We start from the raw sequence: 15,982 nt of genomic DNA, 5'->3' as shown, positions 1-15,982 counted from the left end.
AGAGCTGTATTAAGTCAATGTTCAGTTGTAAACTTTTGAAAGAACCATAAAATTTTCAGAGTTACAAACATTTCAGTTACAAACCACCACCATTCCCAAAGCGTTTAACTCTGAGGTTTTACTGTACCTAAAGCACACTCATCCTTTTTAAAAAAGAAAACCCGTTTTGGATATAAGAAATTTTAGTCTTGTTCAGACTTTCACAGCAGACTATAAAAGTCTTAAAGTAGCAGGGCTAGGACAGGGAGAAGTGAAGCCTGATTAAAAGTGTATTCACTTCCTTTTTCAAAGACAGTTGATACTTATTTCATTCAAACAGAACCACTTGGGAGAAGGGATTCACTAAAAATCCAACACTCCAGCTCTCACTGAAACCTCACTGCATTGTTCCGCTGGCTGGTACCATGGAGCAAGCAAAGATTTCTATGTGGAAATAGGAGTCCTACAGGGAAGCCAAAACCATTCAGACCTTCTGTGTACAAAGCCCTCCTCCCCACCTTTTTGCACATTTAGAATTAACATGTGCCCATGCAGCACTCCTGGAGCTACCCTAGGACCTGGAGCAAGGCCACTATCCTTTTCTAGAGTCCTGCAGTCTCATGCCCCTTAGCATGCCATCCCTGCTCATTTCAGATCACAAACTGAACACGTTTTTACAAAGGTTTTATTCATCCTGATCATCCATTTGTCGCTTTTAAAACTTCTGGAACTGCTTCTTGGTGCCAGCAGCCTTTGTGACCTTGAGGACGTTGAATCGGACTGTCTTGCTGAGGGGACGGCATTCCCCCACAGTCACAATATCCCCAATCTGGACATCCCTGGAAAAAAGCATAGCTGCTTTTAGATAGCTAAACAGCAGATTCTTTGCCACCAGAAATTTGTTCCTGCAGTATGGATGTGTGCCAGCACAGCACTGAAGAGACTAAACGCAACTGAACAAGACAACACTGAGAAACAGGTCTCATGAACCTGAAGTATTAAAGGCCCCTTCTGCTGTTATTTAAGTGCCAAAGAGGTGGCATTTGCTTTCAGTAAGTGAGAGGTCCACCATCCACCACCAAACCAGGTCTTTCTAGCCTTTGGTTTTGACATGTGTGAAGCAAGTGTCAATATGTAAGAGAGAGTACACAGTTTCCACAGGGGAATATTAATCAGGAATAAAAGCAAGTGCTTGAGGACACATAGCCCAGGCAAAGACCAGGTGTTCCCCTTGCAATCCTTACCTAAGTACTTGGAAAAAGCTTCTTGCTTGGTTCTCAGTCACCTGAATTTGGACTGAAATGCTAATCCAGGACCTCCCAGAGACAAGAGGATCAGAGTGTTGTTCAAGCTACAGGACCCGCACTCCCTACTCTCAGTACATTTATCTTCACATGTCATTTGAAAGGTTCCCTATATTCTGATCAAATACCTTTCTTCCAAGGATCTTAGAGCTTTATAAATACTTATGAAGCTTTACAACCTCCAGGGAGGTAAGCAAGTAAGGAACAGAGATGAAGTGACTTACTCAAGATCACAGAATAAAAGTCAGACAGCACTAAGAATGGGGACTCAGTTTTTACACCAAGTCCCCTGTCCTAAGTACTGCAAGAAGGCTTCCTCCCAGGAAAACTTGTAAGATCTTTGACATTTACCAATGTGACCATGCCACATGCAGACAGCTCACTTTATAAACATCCCTACACATACAGGTTTGACAGTTTTCCAGAAAGTACCTGCACAGAGAAGCATTGGAGACTGGGGGCTGCCAGACCAGAACATGTTTTATGGTTCAGCATTGCCAGACTGGCATTTTCAGCAGTCCCCCTTCACCACAGGGGGCTCTGCAGACCATCGTGAGTTTAGACATCACCACCACCAAACAGGCTCTAGGTCAGAGCACAGCCCATATAGTTTTAGTGTTGACTCACTTCATTTACCTTTCTAGATAGAAGTGCAGTCACCAGCTACAATTCTGGGTATCTCCTGCTTCCCTTTGATCTGAACAGCTTTCTGTTTGGGTTGAGACTGAGCATTTATTCTCAACTTCAAAGCACGTGCATGCTTTAACCGTACCACCACGCTAGCAAGACAGGTAAGCGATTCCCATTTTGCACATAGGAAAACGCTGGTAGAAGATAGAGACTGACCATGGGCAAGCTGTTTATCAGAATGGATTAATACAAATACCCTGACTCATCGTCTTGTGCCCATCATTGCATTCTGGGGCCTGAAGTCTCCAGGGTGGGTTAGTGAACAGTACAGACAGACTATGTAATGACCTATGTAGAGGGTCATCAGTGCTCAGATTAGTGGTGCTGCGCTCTTCCCTTCAAATCACTGCTAGACAGTGCACCCTCAGTACTACTCCTGTGCTCACCTGAAGCAGGGGGAGAGATGTACAGACATATTCTTGTGGCGTTTCTCAAAACGGTTGTACTTGCGGATATAGTGTAAGTAATCCCTGCGGATGACGATGGTACGCTGCATCTTCATCTTGGTAACCACACCTGCGGGAATACGGGAGGGTAGAGGGGGAAAAGAACACCAAGCACTTAGTTGTGGTGTTTAAGCAGAAGTTAATATTTTACTGATGCCTGGTCTACAAAGTTATTCCAGTCTAGTTATGCTGGTCAAGGTATTTTTCTTTTTTAAAATTTAAAACCAGCACAGCTTTGCTGTTATCAGCCCTAGTGCAGACACATACCAGTCTAACTGTGCTTATGCCAGTACACTTTTGCTGGTTCAGAGAACTGGTATAATTGCATCCACACTTGAAGGTCTTTGCAAGTTTAGATACACCAGTACAAGTACAATGGAAAAAACCTCCTAGTATAGATGAGACCAGAGACTTCCCAAAAGAAGCTCCAGTCTGGAGAGTAAGACTCAGGCAACATAGACTGAGGCTGGGGACCTTCAGGGTTATATGGTAAGTTTTCCTATCATGCTATCATATAACTCTTACCAATGGTTTATAGTAAAATAAAAATAAATCCAATACAGTACAGTGCACTTACATGCCTAAACCATCAACCTTGATTGTACAGACTGGAGACTTGTCTCTGACCTTTTCCTGGAATTTTCAATAGGACCCTATACTTGGAGCTATTGATTACATGCCCCCTGCTTTGCCCATCCTCCTTCACGCATTAACAGAGGCGCTACATTTCTCTCTGTCCTACCCTGTATTACATTTGGAAGATGGCAGCTAATTAGTTATTTCTAATACTCATTAAGGATTGGTTAAGCTCCATAATCCACTGTATATTAGAAATGGATTACTCAGTATTTAACCATCAAAGGATGGCATCAGATAATTTGGACATTATCGAGTCTGTAGCCCAGTGGTCCCCAACCTTCTCATCTAGCAGGCGCCAGATGAAGGACTGTGGCGGCAGTTGAGCATCTGTCAAAATGCCGCCAAATTACTGCAGCATTTCAGTGGTGATGCCTCTCGATGACGCCACTTGTCAGCGGCCACCAAAATTCGGCGGATGCTCGACCACTGGCCAGGACACGGGTGCATTTAGATGCCAGCGCCCACGGGCATCATGTTGGGGACCCCTGCTGTAGCCTCTGCATGCATTTTTCAATAGCAGCATGGCCCCTGAAGTTGATGTTCTCCTCACTATCTAGGTCAGCCAAAACAGTTCTATTTCAGTGTAAAGAGCTTCTCCTAAGATAAGAGGTAGCAACTCTCTCTACAAGGGTACCGCCACTGTCTCCTGGGTCCTTTTGCCAGGCATCAGCAAAGCCATTTGGCAGTGTCGTCAGAGTCCCTTCACCATGAGACTTGGAAGACCATCGTGAGAATAACATCATTTGCAGCTCAGGACCATAGGAGCAGTGAAAAGGGGAGACAGCAATTAATTTCTGGCAGTAAGCGTACAAACCTGAAGGAGGCATTTAGTGTCTTGGGATCTGAGATCCTAAAGAGTGGGCTGCACATTAAAGGCAAAAAATGGCTACCGCCTTGAAGAATAACCCAATATGCTGGGGTCTCTAGTTCCAGCAGGCTCAGACTCAAGGACATCTGCAGCCTGCTCTAGTCTATGCAAGTTCCAAACAACCCCGTTTTTCATTAATAAGCTCATATGCCTACATTTTGTTTAACTGATAGATCCACATCCTAAACAGCTCTACTCACACAGGCCTCCAAATGCCATTCCCTGCAGAGTGTTCACATAACCAAAAGGTTTTGAAATTTATCCAAAGTAACAATTCTACTCACAGAACAGAAGTGTTTCTTAGTCCTTACCTGACAGGATACGACCACGAATAGAGACATTACCAGTGAACGGGCATTTCTTGTCAATGTAAGTGCCCTCAATGGCCTGAAAACAGAGAAAGTTGACATCAGCGCTTTGGAGCTAAAAAGTTAGCGAGTGCTGCAGAAATCTACCATCAATGAAAACTTGTTGCACCCCAGAAGGTTAATTTGGGTGCTACGACAGGACTGGTACTGTAAGCATGAGGCACATCACCTCCTTTATTCCTGTCTGTATGAACTGACATCAGCAAGGCCACTCGGCACCTGTCATCAAAGCCCCTTCACCTGTGAGACTCAGAAGACCATCGTGAGAAAAAACATCACATGTCAGCAAGGAAAAGAACCACCCTGACGTTTGCAGAAATTGCTTTTCATAACCTCCTGGGTTATCCACTGGCTATTAACCTGCTATTTTGACAGAAATATTCTGGCCATTGACAGTCTGGGGCTGAACTTCTCTCTATCCTATTGGATTTTATTTTTCCAGCCCAAACTTAATACCATTTCTATACTAATCTTTTCATGAAGATATTAAAAAGCGTAATGAGTTTTCCTTAAAGCTTCAACCTCTTCCCCCACCCTCTTCCCCATATGAAGGGCAAATTCATGAGTCACCCCAAAAGACTAGCAAGCCAGAGCTAGGACCAGCTGTGGCTTGGTTCACTTTTGTTCACACACAAAATTATACCTCTTTGGGGGTCTTGAAGCCCAGGCCAATGTTCTTGTAGTAACGGGAGAGTTTCTCTTTGCCTCCCTCTCCCAGAAGCACCCGCTTCTTGTTCTGGAAGATGGTGGGCTGTTTCTGATAAGCCCTCTCAGTCTGTTTGGGAAAGACCAAAAAAAGCCAAGTTAAAATGAAGAAAATCACCCAAATAATGCACCCAAGGCCGCCAGCTGGAGCCGGCCGCCTTCGCGCCGGGGGGGTTGGAGCTCCTCACTGTGGCGCGGAGGTGCGGATAATGCACCTCCCCAGGGGACACGCTGGAGCTGTGGCACGGCCAGTGCGGACCGGCTCTGAGACACGGGGACCCTGTACCTGGGGCCCGCTGGGTTAACTCCCTGGGGCCAGGGATGAAAACCCCCAAGCGCGGGGGGCGGGGGGGCAGTGAAACCAGCCCGAGTCCCTGCGTGTCACAGCGCCAGGCCGACGAGCCTCCCGGGGAGGGGCCCCGGCTCCACGGCCCCGCGCGCAGGGCCCCGCACCCCCCGGCCGGCGCGTGGGGAGTTCTCGGCCCCGCACGCGGCCCGGTAGCTCGGCCCGGCGCCTACTACGTGTCCCTCCCCCGGGCCGCCCCTAGGCCCCGCTCGCCCGGCCAGGCCCCGGCGTGCAGGGGGGGGTGTGTCACACGGGGCTGCCCCACACGCCCCCCCCCGCAGGAGCCGCTTCCCGCCCGCGGCGCGGAGCCCTGACCTGCACGTCCGCCATCTTGCACTGCGCGAGGGAAAAGAGGCCGTAACGCCAGCGCAGGGCGGCTTATCCGCCGCTGCGCCGGAAGTGACCTCACTACGCACAGGGAGCGTGGGAGGCGTCCGCTCCGTCCCAGCAGCGGGCGGGGCCTGAGCGGTGGGGCGGGGCTAACTCAGACAGCGGCGTCGAGTTCTCATCCTCCCCCGGGAGTGTGCGCGAGCCACCCCTTAGCAGCCATTGCTTTGTGGGGGTAGCACCCCCGGCAGCCATTGCTCTGTGGGGGTAGAACCACCCGCCCGGCAGCCATTGCTCTGTGGGGATAGCACCCCCGGCAGCCATTGCTCTGTGGGGATAGCACCCCCCCTCCGCCCGGCAGCCATTGCTCTGTGGGGGCAGCACCCCCCGCCCGGCAGCCATTGCTCTGTGGGGGTAGTCCCCCCCCCTCCGCCCAGCAGCCATTGCTCTGTGGGGCTAGCACCCCCCGCCCGGCAGCCATTGCTCTGTGGGGGTAGCCCTCTGCACCCCTCCCCCGTCCGGCAGCCATTGCTCTGTGGGGCTAGCACCCCCCGCCCGGCAGCCATTGCTCTGTGGGGCTAGCACCCTCCGCCCGGCAGCCATTGCTCTGTGGGGGTAGCACCCCCCGCCCGGCAGCCATTGCTCTGTGGGGGTAGCACCACCCGCCCGGCAGCCATTGCTCTGTGGGGCTAGCCCTCTCTCCACCCCCTCGCCCGGCAGCCATTGCTCTGTGGGGCTAGCACCCTCCTCCGCCGGGCAGCCATTGCTCTGTGGGGATACCCCCCCCACACCGCCCGGCAGCCATTGCTCTGTGGGGCTAGCACCCCCCCTGCCCGGCAGCCATTGCGCGGATACACTGCTCTGCAAATGGATGAGTAGTTTCACAGGTGCCGCAGGCTGCCAGTTTTTTCATGCCCTGTGGCCACTGCTGGTGCAAGAGAAACCGGAGCAGTGCACTGGCGAGATGGTGGGGTTTGCCCCCAGCCCTGTGAAGGGGCCAGGTTTCATGAAGGGCTGTAGCTTCAGAACCAGCCCCCCACCCCCCGATCCCAGCTCGCCCGTGGCAATAGACAGAGACTGCAGTGATCCTGTGGGGTGCGGCATTTCCAGGCCTAGCTGAGGAGAGCAGAGGGAGCTGGCCAGCTTCTGAGTTTATTATTTTAAAAGGGACAATTCCTGAGGCGGGAAAGTCCGGGGTGGAAGGATTGCAGCAGCTCCCCTGGAACACACCTGCCTGGGCCCCAGCAGCCTCCTCCCCAGCACCAGCGAGACAGAAACAGTGTTGGTGGCTCTGGTTGGCCTGTGGAGATGAGGGGAGAGGGGCCACCTGTTAGCATTAAATTAGGTTCACTCCAGGGAAAATGTTGCCCTCACCCCAATGCACGTGATTATTTCAGGTTTAAGATTCAATCATATAGAAAAAGTGAGTCTGCCGGCTGGCTGCTCAGTGGGGGGCTGCCTTACCCTCGCCTAACCTCTGGGGTTGGGGAACAGCCATATTATAACCTGGCAAGAATAGAGCTGGTATTGCAAAAACACACACATTCCTAAGAAGTGCTAGGCACAGGACACTCATGTAAACATTCCAGAGAGGTGGTACCAGAACACCCTGATATGGTACAAGTATGGTACAAACACACTCCCCAAGGATGATGCTAGGACACACCACGTCAGAGGGGCAATACATAACTTGTTTGTGTCAGTGTATAAAGAGGGGTCTCAGAGGGAGTGTCTTTGGCTGGCCTGGCGGGGGAACGGAAAGTCTCACTGTTCACTGAGCTGGTCCATTGTCACAGGCATTCATGTGTCAGTGTACCTGTAACCACTGAGCTGGAGCATTAGCTTGGTGCTTCATCAACAACAAACCTGGCTGGGTACCTTCACTACAAACCAAGTCTTGTGGTCTTATTGTGCAGTTTGGTCGAGGTCTGCTTTGATGGCTATCTGTGCAGAGCTGGGACAGCACACAGAAATAAAACATAGCCAACGACTAACTACACCCTCCAAAGGACTCAGGAACTATTACCTGAGACCCAGTGCTTCTCTCTGTGGGAGCAGTGACTTCTGGATGTGTCTCCAGCCTTGAGGGTGAATAACAGTGTCACCAGGAAGCATCTGACCATGTCCCTCAGCCCTGCCAAGGCCAAAAGGTAGCCTTGGAGAGGAAGCCAAAAGAATGAAAGTGCAGGGAGGAATTCTGTTAGTGCAAAAAGAGTTTTTGGTGCCATCGAATTACAGTAATAATCAGGGGAGAGAAAATGAGCTGTGCAGGAACATGAGAGGAGTGTGGGTTTGGAATAAGGGACACCCTGGGAAGGAGGGGCCAATAGGGAGATGACTCTAACCTGTGATTTAAGTGAAGTACCGCATTCCTTTCAATAAGGAGCACAAGATAAGGGAGAACAGACTTGAAGTGTCATCCAGCACATCTGAAATGCAGTTTCAGGTGTGCATCAAGCTGACTATGTGGGGAAAAGGCGCAAACCATTTAGGGTATGTCGGCACTGCAGTGTGGACATGGACTGTGACACGTGTTTAAGCCCAACTCCCCAGACTTCCACACGCAATGCTTGCTGACATGCACCTGCCCCTCTTCAGAATATGGGTTTAATGGCTCACCCAGGGTTATGGGTATGAGCCTGCTTTCTCCTGTAGCACATGACCAGGTGACTTTGCAGTGAGGCTGTAGCTAAAGCTTTTGTTGTCAGGTTCATGTTCAGATTGCCTGACAATGCTATCCCACAATTTCTTGGGCCTGTGCATTCCAGCCCTTCTACCTCCCATGAACCGGAAACAACTTCTTGGTTCAAATACAGCCCCTTGGTATTTAACCCTTCATTTCCCATATACTGCATGATTTTACAAATATAGCTATGCCTGGCATGTGGAAAAAGCAGAGAAGATGCTCACCACCCAGCACACTGCTAGCTGGCCAGAAGAACACACCAGGATTCTGGTCTACATGTGATGTGAGGACAACAAGATCCACGGCTTTAGCAGGAGCTCCGGCTGGTAGAGCTGGGGATCCATTGGGCATGGTGTCCAGTGCAGGGAGAGGATCAAATATCTCAAGACCTCCTACCTCAAAGCAAAGGATGGAACTCCCCGCTATTTGCCACTCAACATTAAGCTATTCCAGTGCAGAGGAAAGATAAGAGCCACAGGAGGCCAATGTGGCTACACAAGGAGCTTTTTAGCTATCTCAAAACCAAAAGAGATACACACAGGAAATGAAAGAGGGGGCATGTCACCAAGGAATTATATATGGGAATAGCATGAGCATGTAGGGACAAAATCAGAAAGGCCAAGGCAAAGACTGAGTTACAGCTGGTAAGAAATGTTAGAGACAACAAGAAGGGGTTCTACCAATATGTCAGACAAAAAAGAATGATCAGGGATGGTGTGGGTCTGCTGCTTTATGAAGGTGATCTGGTAACATTTATGAATATGTTGACTAGGACTGGTCCCAGAACAGACCCCTGGGAGACATCACTATTTACTTCTCTCCATTCTGAAAACTGTCAATTTTTACCTACACTTTGTTTTCTATTTTTAAACGAGTTACCAGTCAATGAGAGCACCTTCCCTCTTATCCCATAGCAGCTTACTTTCCCTAAGAGCCTTTGGTGAGGGACCTTGTCAAAGGCTTTCTGAAGATCTAAGTACACTATATCTACTGGATCTCCTTGGTCCACATGCTTGTTGACCTCCTGTGACGTTATTGATATAAATTGGGACCATATAGAACATGGGTTGCAACCAAGGTCCTGCAGTGGCACCAAATCTTAGATATAGGGGGTCATCTAAAGTGTCTAAGACCAGATTATGGGTTGCTGGTTATAATTATGCTGTCTGTATGTCTGTATAATTTTTAGTTGAAGTTATGAATGTTGGCTCTATGCTGTCTGTATTTCAAGTTTGTGCTGTGCTTCTGGGGGAAGCCTCCCAGACAAGCTGGTGTTAGCTCTGCCTAGCCTGTTTGATGGCCCATTAAGGACCATCAGCTACACAATTGACCCATGGAGAGAAGGCAGACACGCCTTGTGACTCAGCAAGGTATGCAGAGACTTGTCCATGTGACTGCAGACTCCATTTTGCTGTGATTTTCCACAGTGAGAACAAAGAGATTCTTACACCTGGAAAAGCCTATATAAGGTGTAGTAACGGGAAACAGAGACGGTGTTGCAGTGAGGCGTCCTGGTATAGTCCCAGACCGCTGCTTTTATTCTCTTTCTTACAGACTGGTTCTCAGCATTACATGATTGACATCACACAGGTTACTTATTACTATATGATTGATACACCTGTTTACTTCATTCTGATTGGTTAAGGCTGGTTCCCATCACCGGCTTCACCGGGCCATTGTCTAGTGACTAATGATAGCATAACAGAAAGTGCATACTATACTGTTCTAATGAACGGTTCAATGCAGAGACAGTGTGGCTTGCCAGCACTTGTACCTACATCTCACCCTTTTTTGTTTTGTTAACATGACTAATACTTACGAGGGGGCCCTGGGTTAGTCCACGGACAGCCCTTAATGAAGAGAGAAACTAATGAGGGGACGCACTGAATGCCGCAGCAAAATAGCACAAGTAAGAATACAGTGAGTCCCCCAAAGGTGACAAGCTGATGTAACCACCCAATGTTAGGAAGCCATGAGGAGAGCCAATCCCACCATCCCGAGAAGGGGTCTGGATTGTATCTGATTTGATCTGTTAAATTTTTAATTATCTTGAGTTGATTTTCAACTGAATGATGATGATCAGAAATATTAAAGCAACACATATCATTAACCTTTTCACATCCATAATGATGCAGCATAAGTAAATAATCTATAGCCGCTCTAATACATGTTCAGCCTGCCGTGATAAAGCTTTGACCTGCCCCCAAGTTATGGCAGTGTTAGGTGTGCCACGCTTTCGGGCCTTGTCAATCTTGTCCACCCTATCCGTCAGGGTTAGACTGAAGTCCGGAATGGGATTCTTTAGCCCCTGATGCCAGGCCATCTCTCCACGGCTTCACAAAGCGAGCGGGAACCCATACAGGGCCGGTTTCAGTTGACACTGCTGCGTAGCCCCGGCCCCAGGTGATGAGTGGCACAGGCAGGCTCCACTCTGGTCCTGGCAACTTGCGATATATCACCTTCGGCGCCGGAAGGGGCTCGGTCTGTCTATAATGGCGCTGGGCTCTAGATAAAAACTGATTATTAAACAAAGTTAAATTCAAATGATTCAGAGTAAACAAGACACGAGCCAGCCATTCTTCCTTATCTGGCAAGGATAGGGGCACTCCTCCTTTTTGTTTTTGTTTAGTAAGGGCCTCCTTCAGGGTACGGTTAGCCCGCTCAACAATGGCCTGACCCCGGGAATTATAAGGAATGCCGAATTTGTGGAGAATGCCCCACCGGGCACAAAATGCAGCCATGGCGGAGGAACAATAAGCAGAGCCATTGTCGGTTTTTAACTCAGCGGGGCTGCCCATTACCGCAAAACTGCGAATCAAGTGATTGCAAACATGTTTGGTAGCCTCCCCTTTTTGGGCTGTTACCCAAGTGTAGCCTGAAAATGTGTCGATGACAACATGCAGGTATTTCCAAGGGGAGAAGGGGGGAAAAAGGGTAACATCCATTTGCCAAAGTTGATTGGCTCCGAGACCACGGGGATTTACCCCTATGGGAGGACCCTGTGGGTTAAGGGTGCATTGAGGACATTGTTGAACAATACCTCGAGCATCAGAAAGAGGGATCTGAAATTGCTTAGCCAATGCCTTGGCATTTTGATGATGTAGAGCATGACTTTCTATAGGAGTACAAGGGAATGCCCTGAGTTGGGCATCCGCCTGGGCATTGCCTTCTGTCAACATGCCAGGGAAAGGTTGGTGGCTTCGAATATGAGCAATAAAAAACTGATCGGTACGGGAATGAATGAGATGTTGCAATGCTAAAAACAAAGCTAGCAAATTTTTATCTAGCGCTGGTGATACATAGCTACCACTAATATTTGAAACAACATTGGCTACATATAAACTATCAGTAATAATATTAAACGGTTGCATAGAAAAACGATTAAAGGCTAAAATTACTGCAGCCAGCTCAGCACGCTGGGCGGAGCTTTGGGGTAGGGTAAACAGAGAACACCAGTGGGTAGTAGATGGGTCACGCCAAGAGAGAACCCCACGGTGTGGACTTCCGTCCGTAAATACTGTAAGCACATCTGGCAGCGGGGTTGGGGAGAGTAAATAGCAAAAGTTAAGGGGTAATCGCTGCGTCATGCTGAAACGGGGGTCCTTCAAAGTGTGACAGGAGAAGACCCCAGTAAAGGCTGAGCATGCACACTGAACCTCGGGGTTAGTTTCACAAAGAGTTTGCCATAAATGCAAGGGGATCGGAAGTACTATTTCAACAGGATCAATGCCTAAAAGGACCCATGCTCGCTGGCGTCCCTTGGTGATAAGGGAGGCAAGCATGGAGGGAAGGGGAGTAAGGGTATTTGCTGGGGTGTGGGCGAGATAAAGCCATTCAAGGATTAGTACCGTCCCAGCCTTGGGTGCTTGAAAGAGGGCGGCACAAGGTTGGGTCACCCCTTGAAGACAAGCGAGACGTGGAGGCTCGTTATCCACGGCACGATCCACCCAAACCTTTGCGAGAGATTGATTTACCTGCTCAATGGCATCTAATTGTGTTTTTGTGAGAGAAATGATATCGGAGGGGTGACGCCCCTGCCGAAGAGCATCAAATAATGGACTTAACATGTTGGTATCAAGGCGATAATAGGGACGTACCCAATTAATAATGCCGAGGACTTGCTGAAGGGTGACGTAATTAATGTTGGTTTTCAAGGCAATTTGCGGGATAATCGGAATGGAATAAGCGGCCATCATCTTATGTCCCAGATAAAGGAAGGGCTCTATACATTGTACCTTTTCTGGGGCTATCTGAAGGCCATATTCCTGGAGCATATTTTGCAGGTCAGTTTTCCACGAGGGAGGGAGTTCTGGCCCTGCTATGAGGATATCATCCATATAATGGTAAACCTTAAGCATAGGGTACCGTTTGCGAAAGGGTAAGAGAGACTGATTCACATAATACTGACAGAGGGTGGGGCTGTTTAGCATACCCTGGGGAAGAACCTTCCAATGGTAGCGTTCTGTTGGCTGACTATTATTTAAAACAGGGATAGTAAAGGCAAAGTACTTTCGATCACGGGGGAGGAGAGGAATAGAGAAAAAACAATCCTTAAGATCGATTACTGCTAACTGATAATCATGTGGTATAACATTCGGATTCGGGGTCCCACATTGAAGGGCTCCCATAGGTTCCATAATTTTGTTTATAGCTCGAAGATCATGTAATAATCTCCAGCGTCCAGATTTTTTCTTAATAACAAAGATCGGAGTATTATATGGGCTAGTAGTAGGCTCAATATGTCCCTCGGTTAACTGTTCCTGAACTAATTCTTTAAGGGCTATTAATTTTTCCTGAGGGAGTGGCCATTGTTCAACCCACACTGGGACGTGGGTTTTCCATTCCAGGGGGAGGGCAGTGTGTGAAGAGCATTGACGTGTCATGGCACAACTAGGGAGGCTCCCAGCTGAGACAATAGGTCTCGCCCCCAGAGATTAATGTCAATTGGCAAAATGCACGGACGAATTTTTGCAACCTCTCGCCCGTCCTCACTATCCCATACTGAGAGCCAATTGGTGCTCTGTCGAGAAGATTGTGGGCCTCCCACTCCCCAAACAGAGGGGGAAACTTCGGAAGGCCAGGAAGGGTCCCAATGCTTTTGTGCAACTACTGAAACATCCGCTCCAGTGTCTAGCAACCCATAGAGCTCCTTACCGTTGATGGTATACTTACGGGTCGGCTTGTGGGTTCGAATGTGTTGTAATACTGCAGCAATCTGTGGATGAAAAAGGAGACCTTGCTCCAGATTAACGCGAGTAGAAACAAATCCGCCGGCACGACTCGCTTGGCTGGGTCCGGCCGGCGCTGTGTAAGGTAAGATTAGCAGTTGAGCCCAAGAGTCCCCCGCCTTTAATTTGAGGGGAAGGTGACTCCAAATTTGAACATAGATAATGCCGGTGTAATCAGAATCGATAACTCCGGGCACAATCATAATAGACTGACTGCTGGCAGATGAGCGAGGCAAAATTAACCCAAATGTGTCTGGGGGAAGCGGACCAGAAAGCTGCGTAGGCATGAGGAGTACGTCACCAGGGAGAGGGGATTGCATATCTACTGCATTAATAAGATCCAAACCAGCACTGCCTTTTGTGGCTGGTCGAGCAGCTGTGGCAGGCAAAGCTCCCTCCTTTAAACCGGGGCTGGAGGGGGGCCCGGTCGAAAGTTTCCCGAATTATCTGGGGTTGAGGAGCGACATTGATTAGCCCAATGATATCCTTTATTACATTTTGGGCACTTTTTAGAAGGACGGCCCCCGGTGGTGTTAGTTCCGCCCTTATGAGCACCACCTCCTGGGGCCCTGCACTCCTTTTTGAAGTGTCCAGGTCGCTGGCAGTTAAAGCAGTTACCTGTAGGTTTGTTACCTTGACGGATTGCTCCCGCCAACAGTGCCATAGCGTGGGTCTGAGTGCCTACTTCGGCACATGCCTGCAACATGTCAGCGAGTGTGTAATTAGGGCGGTGAATGATAGTTTGGAGAATTTTCCGACAGTCAGCATTGGACTGCTCATACGCTAAGCGTAAAAGGAGTTCCGTCTGAGCATCTGGATTGTCAATTTGGCGTTGAACAGCCTCCTTGAGGCGATCAACGAAATGATGATAAGGTTCCGTAGCTTGTTGTTTAACATTTGTGAATGATCGAAGGGGCTTGCCAGAGGCTGGAACGCGCCTAAAGGCTCTTTGAATGCACATTGCCGTGCGGTGAAAAGATTCCATGGGCAATACAGATTGTTGTTCTATGGTGGCAAAAGCTCCCGTCCCATATATTTGCTCAGCAGTATTCTGCGCGTTACCGAGCGCTAGGGCTGCTAATTTAAACTCATTATCCCATACCACATATTGTGCAGGGGAAAGGATCATACGAAATAGATGTTTCCAGTCCTCCGGGATCATAGTATAACTATTAGCGATCCCTTCTATCATACCCTGCACATAAGTGGAACGCAGCCCAGACTCACGTACCGCTTTGTTAAGTTCCCTAAGAATAGAGTATGGGAGGGTGGAGTGCCGAGCTACCACCTCACCTGCCTCATTGGGAGGGTCATAAGACAGGGGAAACACCAAAGGGACTTCTCCCTCCCATTGTTCCAATAAGGGGTCTTGTCCGCTTGCTCGCGCCGCCGCAAGGGCGGCGCAAACAGCGCCCTGATGAAGAGACTTCTGCCCCAGGGTGTCCACCACTGGTGTAGAAGTTTTTGGTGCTAAGGAAGGGGCCGGTGGGAGCACTCGGGGATATGCTGGAGGTGCCTCCACCGAGAACAAGGGAGGTGCGGAGGGGGACGCCTCTTTTCGTAATCTCCCCACCGCAGCTGAATAGTGCTGCCACAACAGAATATGTTGGATCTCGGCTCGAGGTTCCCTAAACAATGCCTCTCCGATCTTTATCCAATCGGAGTGATCTAGGGAGCCTCGGTTCGAGTACCATGGGCACTTATACTCAATCACTCGGAGCAATTCCTCCAAGTGCCTTAACGATACTGCAGTACACCCGTCCTGTTTGATAAGTTTCAATAACTCCTTTGCATGATCTTTTTGCTCAATAGATAAATCCCCCCCCATACTCACGAGGGAGCGCACTGCGCTGAGGTGCACCAAGGCTATGCCAGCCGATGAGTCGGGGGTCTTGTGTCTGGATCACGTCGGGGTCACCAGATGTAGTAACGGGAAACAGAGACGGTGTTGCAGTGAGGCGTCCTGGTATAGTCCCAGACCGCTGCTATTATTCTCTTTCTTACAGACTGGTTCTCAGCATTACATGATTGACATCACACAGGTTACTTATTACTATATGATTGATACACCTGTTTACTTCATTCTGATTGGTTAAGGCTGGTTCCCATCACCGGCTTCACCGGGCCATTGTCTAGTGACTAATGATAGCATAACAGAAAGTGCATACTATACTGTTCTAATGAACGGTTCAATGCAGAGACAGTGTGGCTTGCCAGCACTTGTACCTACAATAAGGCTGATGCTTCATCTCCATCTGGTCTTCAATCCTGCTTCTTACCTCTGGAGGGACTTTGCTACAAACTGAAGCTCTGCACAAAGGACTGAATGACCCATCCCAGCGGGGGATGTTCCAGAGACTTGATTTGAACCTGCAGTTTATTCCATCACTGCTGCA

The 15,982-nt window shown here is 49.0% G+C and overlaps 1 protein-coding gene, 1 long non-coding RNA gene and 3 other non-coding genes across 5 annotated transcripts; all 5 read right to left on the bottom strand.

Moving 5' to 3' along the window:
* Positions 1-646: 646 nt before the first annotated feature.
* RPS11 (ribosomal protein S11) lies at positions 647-5,802 on the bottom strand. The gene is made up of 5 exons (XM_039520716.1): positions 5,661-5,802; positions 4,938-5,069; positions 4,238-4,313; positions 2,360-2,489; positions 647-818 (listed from the first exon to the last, which is right to left on the bottom strand). The coding sequence occupies exons 1-5, from the start codon at positions 5,673-5,675 to the stop codon at positions 695-697; spliced, it is 477 nt and encodes a 158-aa protein (XP_039376650.1). The 5' UTR covers positions 5,676-5,802; the 3' UTR covers positions 647-694.
* LOC120396186 lies at positions 1,763-1,857 on the bottom strand. Its single transcript, XR_005593045.1, has one exon. It is a non-coding gene; the product is annotated as a small nucleolar RNA SNORD35 (small nucleolar RNA).
* On the bottom strand, positions 3,716-3,806 carry LOC120396187. The gene has a single exon (XR_005593046.1). It is a non-coding gene; the product is annotated as a small nucleolar RNA SNORD35 (small nucleolar RNA).
* Positions 4,485-4,578, bottom strand: LOC120396188. The gene has a single exon (XR_005593047.1). It is a non-coding gene; the product is annotated as a small nucleolar RNA SNORD35 (small nucleolar RNA).
* Positions 5,803-10,334: 4,532 nt separating the features above from the next.
* Positions 10,335-15,541, bottom strand: LOC120397871. Its single transcript, XR_005594058.1, has 3 exons — positions 15,421-15,541; positions 13,531-13,573; positions 10,335-10,874 (listed from the first exon to the last, which is right to left on the bottom strand). It is a non-coding gene; the product is annotated as an uncharacterized LOC120397871 (long non-coding RNA).
* Between the last annotated feature and the right edge of the window lie 441 nt (positions 15,542-15,982).

Source organism: Mauremys reevesii, linkage group 1 (assembly GCF_016161935.1).
Source record: "Mauremys reevesii isolate NIE-2019 linkage group 1, ASM1616193v1, whole genome shotgun sequence".
NCBI classification, from domain to species: Eukaryota; Metazoa; Chordata; order Testudines; family Geoemydidae; genus Mauremys; species Mauremys reevesii.
The sequence above is the reverse complement of the archived record's forward strand: the minus strand, read 5'-3'. Positions and strand labels throughout refer to the sequence as shown.

Bases quoted from the DNA above. Each gene is read 5' to 3' on its own strand.
- RPS11 (XM_039520716.1), bottom strand. The intron at 4,314-4,937 runs GTATAATTTTGT...CTCTGTTTTCAG, and splicing joins GCTTCAAGACCCCCAAAGAG to GCCATTGAGGGCACTTACAT. The intron at 819-2,359 runs GTGAGCACAGGA...GCTTTTTTCCAG, and splicing joins CATCTCTCCCCCTGCTTCAG to GGATGTCCAGATTGGGGATA.